The sequence below is a fragment of the Aythya marila genome (genome assembly GCF_965140915.1).
Source record: "Aythya marila genome assembly, chromosome: 3".
In the NCBI taxonomy this organism is placed as follows: Eukaryota; Metazoa; Chordata; class Aves; order Anseriformes; family Anatidae; genus Aythya; species Aythya marila.
The window spans coordinates 117131661-117147221 of record NC_139044.1 but is presented as its reverse complement, the minus strand read 5'-3'; the positions used below and the strand labels follow the sequence as shown (position 1 = coordinate 117147221).

The window sequence follows — 15561 nt, the reverse complement described above, 5'->3', positions numbered from 1 at the left end:
TCAGACATTTCCATTACGTATTTATTTTTTAATAAATAGGAAAACAATGAGCATTTCTAATTTACGTTTGATTTTGGGCCTGTGTTTGTACTCAAACCTGAATTTCATTTGTGTCCTTACCTTTGGAATATACCTTTGCAGTAAGGTGTGGGACTAAGAATATGTTTGGGAAAAAATTTGGGTCTGTACTATTCTGTATTAAGGATGAAGTATCTCACTCACCAGCCTGCCAGCTGCCCTTGTCCTACAAATGTTGATTTGATAAATTGGCTCCAGAGTCCATCCTACAAGGGTCTGTAGGATGCCCTGCCCCAGCCCAGGCTGCCCCCAGCCCCATCCAGCCTGGCCTTGGGTGCCAGCTCACTGCAGAGCAAGGAGCACTTTCCAGCTCACTGCTGTAACAGAATCACAGAATCATTTAGGTTGGAAACACCCTCTAAGATCATCTAGTCCAACCTTTAACCTAGTACTAAAGTCCACCTCTAAACCACGCTCCTACGGTCTACATCTACATGTTTCTTGAAGACCTCCAGGAATGGTGACTCAGTGACTTCCCTGGGCAGCCTATTCCAATGCTATACAACTCTTACAGTAAAGAAATTTCTTTTTTCAACTCTTACAGTAAAGAAATTTCTCCTCAACCTCAACCTCCCATGGTGCAACTTGAAGCCATTTCCCCTCATCTTATCTCTTGATGCTTGGGAGAAGAGCTCCATCCCCACCTTGCTAATGTTTGAAGACATAAATTCTCAATAAAAAGGAAAGCAGGAGAAAAAATATGATGTTGATGTTACTATATGAAGGTCTATTGAGTTTCTTTACAGTGAAGGGGTGAGTGGTACTCTCTGTGGCTGGACTCTTTGGGAATGAGACCTGTATGTTCCTGGCACTGTCCACTTTATACGTGCTCTGACTTCTGTGGGAAGAAAATAAATCATTAAACCATAAATTGTTAAACCAAAGCTGCTGTTTGGAATGTACTCAAAGTGATGAGTAAAAACTGTCTTCCTCTACACTCTCTATCAACTGGCTAGACTTGGTGACACAAGTATTGGAAAGCCTCCCGGACTTAATTGCTATAAAATAGTGATGTCAGCTACAGAAATACATTCTATTTTAAATCACCATTAGATAGGCGAGTACCTGAAAAATTCATCTCAAATAAGAATTCTCGGTTGTTCTTTCTGCAAAGCCTGGAGGCAATTTCAAGAGAGGTCCTACAACAGTTTGCCACCAGCCTAATTTAGGTGAGGAACCCTAGTCTAACAGCCATAGCTATTGCTGTAGTCTAGGAGAATGACTGCAATTTGTTCAGCAGTTTAAATATTCTTTGAGCTGAATTGTCCTCAGGAGATGCCTGCCTCTTTCCACGGTCTCCAAGGAGCAGGCTAGGCTCCTAAGTTATGTGGCTTGCTTGAGCATCTGAATTAGAAGAAAACTTCTATATTTTTGTGTGTTACTACAGGAGTTGGTCAAAATAATTTAGTTTGAAGCTAATCTGTGAAGTTTCAAAGAAAGAATATGCCTTTGTGAGCCATCATAGTTGTTGTTCTAGATGTTCTTTGAAGGAACATTTCTGTAATTATTTAACCTGTCATATCTGCATTGTTATCGTTAGAAAATCCATCATGGATCATTGATTTCTAAGTGTAACTAACATTTAGCTTACTTTTTAAAACTAGTTTTGATTTCAAATGCTTTAATTAGGGAATAAGAAAAGGACATGTTATCACTGAGAGATAAGATGCATCACTTGTAATCAGGGATGAGCTAGATAGTACTTCAGTGTACGTGACATTTTTCAGCTTCGTGGCTTTATGGAGTCGTTCAAATCATAACTCCTAGGCCATCAGAGAACTGTGGATGTTAGGCTTGTTTATTCCTTCCCACTGGCTTTCATACAATGTGCTTGATTCCAGGCTACCAGGAGACTTTTGCTAATTTACACCTGTTGACAATCTGCTGTCCTTAGATAATTGGCCATGTGGGTGAATGAATGCCGAAATTTTGCCTGAACATCAAATATGTGCATGCATAAATTGTTAAACCAAAGCATTTTTCCTTCTGTATAGCGTATAATTTAATCCATTATTACTGCCACCTTTAAAGACTGCATATGCCTGAAAGCAGAAAATTAAATAACTGTTTGCCATTAATACAAATTATTGTGTTTTGACAGCTTGCTAATCAACTAAAGTAAAAATGGTGCTGCACAAATAGTGCAATTGCCTTTTAAGTAACTTTTTTAATGTGCATGAAAATTCTCCTTGTTTGGGCCTTTGAACCCTTACAGGATTTGTCCTCTGTGATATTCAGAAGCATTATAAAATAAAGTTTTATTTGAGCTGTGCACTGATGCAGAATGGATTCCTCAGGGTATTTACTCCCATGTATAGTCTTGGGAAACATTTGACATGCTGACTATAGATGTTACTTCCAGTATGGACTGTATCAATTAATGTGCAAATGAGTTATTTAGTATTGAACAGATTTTGACATAATGTTATATACTTCATGTAATATTCAGGTATGGGCTGTTTCTGGGGAGCTGAGAGGAAGTTTTGGAGACAGAAGGGAGTCTATTCCACTCAAGTGGGTTACGCAGGAGGGTATACTCCGAATCCTACCTACAAAGAGGTCTGTTCAGGTAAGCCTTTCTCTTTGCTTTTTAAGGACTGTGAGTAGAATCCTATCAGATTATGAGTGACAATGAAGAGTAAACGAGTGACTGCAGCAACTAATGAGATGGGGTATTTACAGAACACTGGTACTTACATTGCATCCTAAACTGTAATGAAATCTATGGTATGTCCATCCCATTGTCATCTACTAATTAATGAATTAATGTATGTGCAAATACTCTGAGGAAAAAGAAAAATAGAAAGTTCAGATTTTCTTATTTGACTATTGTATTTTAATACAATTAATTCAGGAAATGGATTCTGTTGCAAATTATGCAAATGTGTCTTTTAGAAAACATATGAGTTTTAATTTAAATTGTGTCCATATTTGAGTGTGGAAAAAAATCAGAAGGAACACGTTCTTTTCTTTTCTTTCTGTTTAACGGGAGGCTATATGAAAAAGTCTACATTTCTCATTTGTGTTTTTATTATTATTTTGTTAAATTTTTATACAGTTCAATGAACAGCATCTTATAATTTCCAAAGCAAATCATTGCATTTATTTTTCACTGCACTCCAATACTAATCCTTCTACAGTACTGATAACCCAATACAGTTCCTTTCTGTGATCCAGAACAGAATCACTGGCAGCCAATTGACTAATGTTGTTGTTAAAGCATATTCTTGCTTTCCTGGACTCACTGGTGGAGAACAACTTGAAGGTTTTATTTTAGTTTATTTCTTGTTAACACTTTTTATGCCAAATGCTGAAGTTGATATACTGTACTCAATAACAATATGTCGTGTAGGCTTGATAGAGTATAATAAGTTCAGTGACACAAACAAATAATGGACACTTTAGCAGCTATGGAGGAGTACTGAAAGGCACCCAGAAAAGCAGAAACTTTATGGAAATAGTAAAAAAATGTGGAAAGAGATGTCTTAAAGTATTATTTTAAAGACAATTCTGAGCTCCTAAGATATTGCCTTGTAAGAGCTAAAGAAAACGTAGATTAGGGAGAATTTCTGCTGGTATCCATGTTCCTGAATGCAAATGTTTAGTATACAGAAATTTAAAAATAGCTAGAACAAAAAGAAGGACACCCTTCCTTTAGCATTAATGGATGCAGCGTGACCCAGAACTCCTGCAAAACGTAGAAATGAGGAGTATCACTTATGGATGGATCAGTGATACCTGTTTTATTAATCTGTATGATCCATTGGGTCCTAAGTTTTCCACAGTCTTGTGTATGTACTTTCATAATTTGCCTGCACTATCTATAATTTTTTATAAAAATGCATGATAGCATGTATATTTGCAGGCCCATCTGGTATTTTTTGTCCACTCTGTTTAATGACCTGGACATTCAATAATTAGATTGTTTATATAGGATAGTGATGTGCAGTACAATTTTTCTTTCCCAATGCACTCGTGGTTCCAGTACACTGAGTGTAGTTATGATGGACTGTTGAGTGTTTCTCCAAAGATAGTGAGGGCTGGCTGTTGGCCAGGGGGAGATTTGAACAGAGGACAAGGTGGTGTAGTAAGGGAAGTAGAGATATCTTTTATTCCTGCATGGTATATGCTGTTTTTTATATTTCAGAATGGCTCCACATTATTGCATGTTTTGCATTTGATTAAGATGCTTTGAAGTTTTTTGAAGCTACTATATGTGGTAGTTCATCAATAGTGAACAAAAATAAAAATTGTAATTTAATAACAAGAATCCTGGAATAAAGAAATGGAAAAAAAATCTGTTAAGTCTTTTCTGACAGTTTTTTTAGTTAGATTTTTTTTTTTTTTTTAGTTAGATTTGTAGTGCAAAACCATAGCAGAAGTTATTTTTCTAGTGCTTGTTTTTATACACATTCACATTATGGATGTTTATATGCCTCCAGATACTGGACACTGGAGGATTTTTGCTCAGAGATATCTGGAAGGATAAGCACATATTTCACAGCCTTGTCTCTGTGAACATAAATGGGATATGTATGTGCTACACATTTGTGTTCTCAGCTGAGCATCTGAGCTGAACTGGAGAATTTACTGATTTCTGCGTGCTGATTTTTTTCTTCCTACTTAGCTTCCTTTAGCCATGTTTTATTCTGATTTTCTTCTTTTTTTTTTTTTTTTTTTTTTTTTTTTTCCTGGCAGATTTTTTTCATCTTTGAACATACTTTTTGGAATTCTCTTTAGAGAGAGTTCTCACAAGCCCCCCTAAGACATTGCCATCTGGCTGCTTCTAGTTGCCATAGTTTTCATTGGGAAGAACAGTACTTATGAAATAGTAGACTTCAGTTATTCATGGTGTGATTGCCACTTTCTTCTTCATCTGTTCTGACAAGGTCATTTCCATGGTAAACACTTAACAGTCATGTCCTCTAAATCCAGCTCTGGAAAGAACATTAATGCCAACTAAAAAATATCCACTTGGCAAGTATTTGAGCTTTGCTTTCAACCCATGCAGCCTTGAGAATCTGTGCCGGAAAGGTATTTTATTCCAACACCTTCCTGGCATTCTGCTCCAAAGAAAAAAGCAACAATTCTTTGGATTAAACAAGTAGCACTTCTTCCAAAAGCAGATCATCAGCTAGACCCCAGGCAAAATGGTGTGGGTTTACTCTTTTCCCCAAGCTAAGGTCACTCAAAACATATCAGCCAATGGTGCTTTTTTGACTCTGATGCCTAAATGTAGGATTTAGTGTTTGAGATGTCTGGGCATATCCCACCTGCCACAATATAGTCACATCTGATAGCTTTTTGCAGTTGTCCCAGTTGCCCTTGGACATCTCAAAAGTGATTGGATGCCTGTTGTGTGAACAACTAATTCATATCTGTGGTACCTGTGTGTATATTCACTATTCATACTTCTATCTGGAGCTAAGGACATGGGCCATGCACTGTCAATGTACGTGCACGTGTGTTACCTACATGTTGTGGAGGACAGAGAATGTGTGCATGCTGAGGCACAGGATTTTCCAGTCTCTTGTTCTTGGATGCATGCACAGTTCCAATTCTTGACCATGTAGCTGGTCTGTGCTTGTTATATATCTACTTGGAAAGTTAATCTCTCTTGTATTGCAAGAATAAAAGTTCCTGCTTGCTGACTGACCAGCAGCAAAGAGGGATAGGAAAATTTTCCATGTACACTGGAAAGGTTTCTGTTTTCTTGTGTACTTAGGATGTTCCATAATGATCTTAAATAACGTCTTGTTTGGAGTCCTCTGTGGAGAGCACTGTGTTAAACATAATTGATCTCAAGGTCCACAGTAACACGTAACATGGCACTAACATTTGCATTTACATACCTGCAAGTTTAAGAATTACTGAGATGGAGGTTTTGAGCATACTGATTGCAATTTGATATGCTGCTTCACTCTTCATACTAGATCTTTTAGTTTTAGTAAGTATCTTCCATGGGAAACAAGAAAAAGCTTAGGATTTCTTCATGGTTGTTGTCTTCATGGTTTCAGTATATATTCTAGAAAAAAAGTATTGTATTGCTTCAAGTGAATACAGGTATGTTTTCCATACTGATGGTTTTCCAGTCTTCTGTCATGATTTTCATCTGATGGACTTTGCTGGGAAGCAAAAATGATCTGCAGACCTGGTATTAAGCTATAGGGGGGCACCGTTTCCTTTACAGTAGCCAGCTGATGGCTGTGCTGCTTCAACACTGTTGGGGTCTTATGAAAACTCAAGCCTGTAAGATCAAACCTCCAGCTTCATAAATCTTGAAGAGCACTAAAATTCATCTCTCTGCTGGGGAGGTAGAAATGTCATGATTCAGCTTGTGTTAAATTAGTGTTATTCTGTTCAGATGTAGGACAGGTCATTTGAAGATTCTCCTATCAGATGGTGTGGTATTTCCTTGTTAAATTGATGTTCAAGAGATAATTGAGTTATTTTGCAGCTTGTGAATACAGTGCTGGAAAATTATTTTTACATTGTATGTTGACAACTATACGGATGAAAATCTGAAAAGGCATTCTGGCGTGGGTAAAGGATTTTGGGCTATTTTTGGTGCATTAACCTAATACATAAATACACCAGTTTTGGCCAGCATTAGACAGCCCAGGATGTTCATTCACTATAAAATATCTTTTTGTATTTTGCTTACAGATGTTCAGAACAATTCTCTGTCTGTGTATTCATAAGCTTTTTGAAATCTGCATAGCTCAAGTGGAACTGGAATCAGAAGGGAAAAACTCTTCTGTTGTTATTCATAAACTGGTTGTGTACAATTACCATATAAAATCTGAAGTTAAAGATGGTTTTCTTAAAACAGGGCAGTATATAGGCTTATGGTCCAAGCTGTTAACATGTAAGCAGGTCCTTTTATTTATTTATTTATTGCCTTTGTTTATCTTCACTGATTATGGTATGAGATAAATAGATTGAACATGCCTGTTTATTATCTTGTATTTGTTATAAGGCTTAGTGAACATAACTATATTTATTTAGTCAAAGCCATTTATAATCTTGTCAATTCTCAATATTTTTCTGAAGCATATTCTCCTGTACACAATTCTTAATAATTAACAATGTAATATAAAATCGTGCCACATGGAATTAGTTCCTCTGTTGAGTTACATAAAATACTTGATTGTGAAGTTGTTTTACATTCTGTATGCAGCAAAGCCTTGGGGATATTATTGCCTCTTGTATACCAACTTATCTTTTGACTGATTTTTATATGTAGGAGTTCCAGTTCTCTTTAAGATGTCTAGACTTCCAAAGGTCATCTGGAAGACTTCTAAATAGCTGATGGAAGAGAGTGGAGAAAGGCAAAGCTAATTTCTTGCTCTGTTACCTCCTATCCCTTTGGTCAGTTGGTGATTTACAAAGTTAATTCCACCTCTACTTCATCTTAGTTATACATGAAAGAGAGGGCAAGGCCACCATCAAAGTCCAGCACAGGTTGATGGTTAGTTTGTCTTTGCTTTAAGAAAATGCATGCAGAGGGCTTGACTCTGTGACGCAGGGCTTATTTGACATACTTGTGTGTTAACAGTGGGATCATTAAAAGGAGAAACCAACAGCAGAAAATCTATCTAGCATTTTCACAAGTTATTATAGCAATCTAGAGAAAATGTAATACGGGGAAATAATTCTTTCTGTCTCTGATTTCCCGTTCTCTACATAATACAGATGAATGAGCTACAACAAACAATCAGTATATTGAGACAGTGCCTTATATTACTTGAAAAGCCCTTCATTTAGACTTCACAACACCATTGCAAAATGGGTCTGACTCTCTAAAGTGTTTAAATGTATAATTAAACTACAAATATTCCCTTTACTTTCTGTAGTTTATAAAGGGATCTGAAGGTTTTCATGAACAGAAACTAAGTCCACAAGATTAAAGTTTCCAAGCAGTAATGAGACTGGCTCAGAACATTTTCTTTTATTATTAAATCTCTGTCAAGAGAATAGATTCCTGTTGTGCCTTTGTCTGTTCCTCTTTTTTTTTTTTTTTTTTTTTTCTTCTTCTTGTAAGTACAGGATATAGGAATTTTAATGACTTATAAATTCTGTGAAGAATATTGGTGTTCACCATGGCCTTGATCTGTACAACATGCCTCAGTATGACTGGCCTATTGCTCCACCTCTCCCCTTTTTTTTTGCCTAGTTCACCTGTAAGGAAGGAAAGGTCAGGCAAAGTACAAAATACTGAATTGATCAAAGTTAATGACATATAATGTGGATATTAACGTTTCATGTAATTTTTTGTAGCAATCGAAGAACAGGATATAGCAGAAAATACATAATTTTTAATAACTAGGTCACAGTTAGAGTAAGTTGTGTCTCTATAATTGTGAGATTATAGTCCTGGGATCCTCCTACATGTGCAGAGAAAACCTTGATATAACCCCATAATCTATAATTTGTCCTCAATGCAATTGCTAAGTCATGAAATAAAATGAATGTACCAATTCACTTCAAAAAAATCATTTGGAAAGGTGATAGCAGATGCTGCTGCAATGTTAAAACCTTGGCAACAGGAAATATAACAGATGCATTGAATTTCAGTTACCTGCTGTATTACATCTCTACCTAGAAAATTGATGATGTTGACAGGACTGACGTTCTTTTTCAATAAAAGAGTTTCTTGTTGACTCGTTATGCCTTAGTATACCAGGATACGGAAATACATTCTGTGAATTCATCATTTAAAAATAAAATGGAAAATAAATATTTTTACCAACCATTAGCTGAAAAACAAAAAGCTCCCTGTCCACAAGGGATGGTGGCCACTGTTTAGGGAGTTCTGCTGCATCTTTACTCAAGGTTAAGTTAACATTTCCATTTCAGAATTTGACTTCTCATGGTTAATATATTGGCTGATTCGGGCTTGAAGAAATTAAACTGATATTTATTATTTAGATACCTGCTTGTGCCTTGTGGCAAATTTTAAATCCTAATAGCCTCACTGCTATTCTCTGTTATTATATCTATTTACTTCAGCATTGCCTATAATCACAGGCTTAGGTAGTAGTAGCAGTATAAATACTAAATATATTATTTATTATTAACAACTTTATTTGAATTGTATTCCACTGAGATGTGTTGTTTCCATCTTTCTTGTCTCCTGGTTTTATTAAACATATATATAAGATGAAAATGCGGCAGCCCCAAAGGTTGAAAGACACATTACAAGACAAGTCTAAGACAAAACCTGCAGCCTACGCTAAGATCCCCAAAGACCTTCATTTCCAGAAAAGACTCCATGCAGGTTTAGATTGTGATGTTCACCATGTCACTGTGCCTGAAAACAGAAGAGGATGCGCCAGGAAGCTGCTCCTCATTCTAGACATAGAAAAATGATGATGGTCGTGGTAACAATTTTTGTGAAAAAATGATGTTACAAAAGTGCCCAACTTTGCTATTATGGTTAGTGTCTTTTTTTTTTTTTTTTTTTTCTTTTTCTTTTTCTTTGTGTTCTCTTTTTGCTATGGAGACATTTGAAAAGAAAAAACGAAGACTCACTATAGCACTGTTCTCCCAGAACAGTTACTACAGGTGGTAACTTTACTGAGATTACCTGTGGGTGTTCCTACACATGATAACCATTCTTGGTATGTAATACTTTTGTCATGCATAAAGTGAGACTACAAGTGAAAAGATAGATTAAAAACAGGCAAGAGAATGTCATGGGAACAGGGACTGGAGATTAAAGAAACCAGGGAGAAGCTACAGCTGTTGGGAGAGTAGAGCGTATGGTGGAAGAGGGTTGCATTCTCCCTGTATTTCTTGTCTGTTGTGGTACACTTATTTTATTTTACTGCTCCTACTGCTCATTCCCCAAGCTGAAGCCTTCATTCTTTTAATGGCATGTGGCTGAAATGCTGTGGAGGTAACATGGATATTTCTGAGAGTATATGTTTTCCTGAAATTGAGAGAGTACTGAAATTACTGTGTATAAACACAACTCACTTTGACTTACTCCCTTAATAGAACGTGTTCCTATGCTGACATGTAAAGGTTTGTAAATTGCATATTGTCTCACTCTGATGATTAAGATCTGGAATAATTTTACAAGGGACCTGCGCAGTTTTTATGTCTTGGATGAATGAAGATAATAAATCTAATTGCAAGAGTTTAGCTTTCTTCTTTTTGCTCAGCTGTGCCCAAGAAGAGTATTATATCTCAGTTTATAATAAACAAATTTATGATTGTTGAGTTCTGCTCTGTCCAGCATTTGTGGACTCACGATCTCTCACATGGGTTTCTCAGGGTGAGACAAGAATTTGGTCCAGTGATTGGAGAAGTAGAGCCCTTGGGGCTCATAGTGCACCATAGCCCCAGTTTCTGCATTTGAATTGAAGTAACATCAGGTAAAGGATGCTCTGAGAAGGTTGGACTTGATGATTTTGAATGTCTTTTCCAACATAGATGTTTCTATGATTCTCTGATCCTAAGGATTTTGAAAAACAAAACAAACAAACAAACGAACAAAAGCAAACAAACAAAAGCAAGCAAACAAACAAACAAACAAGCACAAAAACCCACCAGAATGTGACGGAGTTCACAGCATTGCTCAAAAAAATTAAGAAAAAAATGTAAAAAAAATTAATATTGTTCCTAAGTTTTCAGGATGGATTAAAGAAATTGAACTATATTTTACAATGGCAACTTGGCTTGAACAAAGAAAAAAAATCAAAAGATTTCAGTTTGAAAAGGACAAGGCCACACTTTTCACAGTTCTCCAGTGTCATCCATTAAATGTAATAATCAAAAAATTGCTAATTTTTTTGGGTCAGCCTCTGGGTGCATTTTAGGAGGAAAAAGCTCATAAAGTAGGAAAAGATTACAACGGTGCACAGCAAGAAATATTTTCTGAGAGATCAAGCAGTCTGTTTACGGAGTCCTAGCTTATCTTGGTAAAAACAAGAAACGAAGGCTCCTTCAGGGAAGCCATCTTTCAATTTAATTGTGACGATTTGCTGTGGGTTAGGACTTGAGTATGTCCACTGCAGGTGTTTTTTTTTTGTTTGTTTTTTTAAAGAGACAAAAATGTCTGAAATGCTTTGATGCACTAAAAATGCAGAAATGGTAAAGCTGGGATAAAGTGTAAATTATGATGGAGTCACACTTCTGGTGTAAGAGGAGGTGCAGGATGCCACCTACAAATTTCTACACGGAGCATTGGAACTTAGTGCTAGGTGGCATCTTCACATTTGTATGCTGTCTGGTTGGGTGCCCAAAGTACTACGGTAATTACAGTAGTAAGCGACAAAGCCCAAGCTTCTGAAAAGATTATTATCCAATTTTTATTTGAAGACCCAAAGTGATGAAAAATCTGCCGTTTCCATTAGTAGGAAACTTCCCCACGGTAATAGGGTGCAACAGCCCTCATCACAGATCAGCAGAAGGACTCAGCTGGATCTATTTAACACTGCAGCAGAGATTTTTTACCACCAGAGCTCAAGGGAGAGTCCACAAACCACACAAGATGCTTCTGACAAAAGTAGCTGAGCAAAATTGATACACAGGCTCTGTCTGCTTTTTATTCATTGACTTCAAGATCAATTTACAGAAATTGTATCCTGCTGTGTGGGACCTGCTCCTACAGCTTGGGCAGGGGGAGGCTGGAGCACCCGTTCTTGACTCAGGGATCCAGGATTTGTTTAACAAAGTATGTTAGCTATTGCCTGAGGTCACTCCAATGCTTATTTGGGACCCCAATCTGGAACCAAATCTCCTTTCATTTAAGCTATCCTTGTGGAAATTTCTGAGATATAAAAAGTCAAAAAAAAAAAGGGGGGGGGGGTGGGAGAAAATAACTGGAAAGTATTTGACTGCTTGAAATGAAACTCCTGTGTTGTTTCACACCAAGGATCCATTTAATCAATTTACTTCAGCAGAAGTAAGCATGAGTTTGTCTTCATATATCTCCCAGCTCCCAGGTATTAGTGATTTCGTATCAATAATTGCTGATGACCTTTTCTGTAGTAATTTACCTATCTATTTAATATGATTTTATTTTTGGCATTCACAAATAGAGGGGGAAATCGTGGTTTCATTGACTCTAGTGCTCAAACTGTTCAGGAAGTTTCAAAGTGAAATTGCTGTAGATAGCCAAGATTTTGCTAAAGGTTATTTCTTAGCAGCTAGTCATCAATGTGTCTGGGAATTAAGTACTTCTTCTGCGGAGTATATGCAAGTAAAGAGAGGTTTGTTTGCTTTACAAACCTCCTGCCTTACTAACGAGTAATCCATAGTGACATGATGCATTTCTGTACTATCAGTAGAGCACAAAACAAGTTATTTAGGAAATGGGGGAAAAGCAAGGTAATGGGGAAAAAATAAAGATCTGATCCTTTGCAGGGGATCTGAAAATACTAGATTTTTTTTTTTTTTGATTTTTTTCTCTAAGCAGTTCCTGCTTTGAAATACTTCTGTACAACATCTTTGGAGGCTTTCACTTTGGCACCAAGGAAGGAGATTTTTCTTCAAGGCTGCACATCACATGGCATCAGCCTCCCTGGTGTGCTTCACGCACAACGCTGCTGGCAGGAGGTGTTCTTTCTTACCCCGCAGTTATAATAGTTGCTGTCATTTATCTACGCTGGATTGAAATTGCATGTGAACTGCGACCACCAGCAGCACTGAGAGAGTACCTCATTTCCACATCAAGGAAATCTCTTCAGCCTGTTGATATGGACAAAGTGGCCCATCTAAGGTATCTGGCCTTAAACCTGTACTTCAAAAGGAGAAGCAGCTGCCTGCCTCAGATAGACTGTCCACTTGGAGCTGCAGACACTCTTAAAAACATCAGCAGGGTGAAGTCTCCTCAAAGGATGTCTCCTCTTTAGCTTCTAAGGATGGATTCTTTGTTATCAACACTAGTGACATCCCAGGAAGAGTTGTCATAGCTACGCACAGGCTATATTTATGTCAGCAAACTGAACAGGGCACAGATTTGGGTATTGGTATGGGATCAGCCATACCGCTCGATTGCTTTGGCTGTCCCTGATGTGGTCACAGCCTCTCCCGGACAATTCCCAGGCACAGTTGATGGTTAATATGGTAGAGATGTTCAAACCCAAAAGCAGTGCAGATGCACAAACCCTCTTTTGGAGCATAAAATGTTAAAATGTTTAGTTGGGAGATGTGTTCTGTTGTGCAGTTGGCCTTATGGCCAGAGAGTAATCCTAGGCTTTTTCTGTTTACTAGCAATTATTTTAGACTGAGAAAATTAGTGAATGATTTGGACTGCCCCACCTTTTTTTTTTTCTTCTGATCTTTTTTTGAGGTATGTTGTTTATACTGACAACCCTTTACATCCAGTCCCTTTCACTCCAGGGATCCTAGGAGTTTTCTGGCTGTGAAGAAGCAAGAAGGAATTATCAGCTTTACCCCTTCGACTCTGCATGTGGTTGCATGCCTGGAGACACTTTTGTACCTATTACTGAGTGCAAAAATATACTGTGACAGTGCTTGCATACACATGTGCCCACGGTGCTATTGCACAGATCAAATCTGTCTAGGAAAAAAAAAAAAAGATGTAACTAACCTTTTTTTTTTTGTCTACGAGTTCCTCACTTGGTTTTACCCAAAGTTTATTCAGGGAAGTGATTCAATTAGAAAGTATTTTTATTTTCTTTGCAAGAAGTGAAAAATGTTAATTATAGCTGAAATGCCTTTGAGTGATTCTGTTCGAATGTCACATTTCCATAAAGTCTGTACAGTTTACTTTCTGCTATTATAGTACAGCAGTAGAGCAAAAATATTTAAAAAAATGTCATTAATGTTTCAAATACTAAACTTGGCACAGACTATGACCTTGCTGGGTAAAGCACAGAGAAGAAATAAAGTCCTTTATCCCTAAAGCTTTCATATAAACTAGGAGAAAAGACAACAGATTGCTACAGACAGTTGGAGAAATTAAAGGAAACAATAAGAGAACTGTAATCACTCTGATAAGCTGTCATTGTCATCTATGATAAGCCAGTGCCCAGAGAAGCTGTGGATGCCCCATCCCTGGAAGTGCTGAAGGCCAGCTTGGATGGGGCTTGGAGCAACCTGGTCTGGTGGGAGGTGTCCCTGCCTATGGCTGAGGGTTGGAATGAGATGGTCTATAAGGTCCCTTCCAATCCAAACCATTCATGCCTGTCTCTAATGCTACTTGAGCCTCTTGAGCACTTGATTGCATCAGTTGTAGCACCTCTGGGAGAGGCAGGGAGAAGAGGGCTTCTATCACAGATAGCCTGAGGTCAGCTGTCTGGATGCAGAATGTGATGTCCCAGTGCTTGTCATTAGGTAGTAAGATTTCAGTGTGAAGATGTCAAAGGACCACATATAGGCGCAATGAGTGAAACTCAACACATTTTTGTTAGAGGTATGGTAATTATGCGTATGTTCAGTTCAGAAACGTCACAGGGGCAACTGGATGGAGATGGCAGAAGTTTTTCAGCACAGGTGAGAGGCTGCTGGGAGCGGGGAGTAGATGTGCATGTTAGGAAACTTACGGTGCTCTCTGGGGAGAGATGCAGAAAGGCTGCATCGCCTGTAGGCACTGCTGAGCAATTTGTGACCCCATTATAACAACTCTGCCTCCCCTCTTGTGCCTCCCTTCAGGTTCAGTCTTTCTAGAGGCAAAGCAAATGGAGATCCTTTCAGCTGCTTATGGATACTCATGCGTGACTGCTGCAGGGAGCTGTGGCAATTGCTTTACCTTGCTTCTCTGCAAGGAGAGCAGCTGCTCCATTCAGCTTAGGAGCCAGCTTAAGTGGTAGAAATGTACATTGAGGCTAAAGCTTGCATCATTGCTGGCGGCCTTGGTTAAGATATACCTCCTTACTTATAAAGGTTGGAAGGGATTGCAAAAAAGGTAAAAAGTTGCCATTACTGTGAAGCTTTAAATTAGGATTTGTTTACCTTTCCAAAATATACTAATCTTAGCCATCAGTTATTAGGTTTGCAACCGTGAAAGAAAACTTTTCTCATCCAATAGAGATTATGGTTTAAATTCTCTGGCGTGTGTTACTCAGGAGGTCATAATTTGTTCTGGCTATAACATTTCTTTATTCATCCTGGGAAGGGGACAGGTACTATGTACTAAACCAAAAGTTTGCAATATCATCAACTATCATGATTACATGTTGTTTACATCTTTTTTTTTTTTTTTTTCTTTTCCTCTTCTCTTTTTAATTATAGTGGTTTGGATTTCCTGGAAAGGATACAGGGTTTAATCATGTCATTATGTGTGCTGAATGCTGTGAAAATTCTTTGTTCCAACTTAAGTGGAACACCATTATAATACTCTTATCGTCTATTAAAACAGTAATAAATTGGGCCAGGTTGATCCTAGACATAATTCTGCTGTTGTCAATGGTGATACATCAGGAAAAAAAATCTGTCTCAGTCTGTTAATGTGACGATAAAATAAAGGAGGAAAGTGGATACCGAGTAGCAGAAAATCTTGGAAAAATA

The 15561-nt window shown here is 37.6% G+C and overlaps 1 protein-coding gene across 3 annotated transcripts in view; it reads left to right on the top strand.

Annotated features, from left to right (window-relative positions):
* Positions 1 to 15561, top strand: part of MSRA (methionine sulfoxide reductase A) — a 270384-nt gene that overhangs the window by 126026 nt on the left and 128797 nt on the right. For all 3 annotated transcript variants that reach the window (XM_082757572.1, XM_082757571.1, XM_082757573.1), the window contains one exon: positions 2528 to 2647. In XM_082757572.1, coding sequence (XP_082613698.1) covers positions 2528 to 2647 — 120 coding nt within the window. The remainder of the gene's footprint in view (positions 1 to 2527; positions 2648 to 15561) is intronic.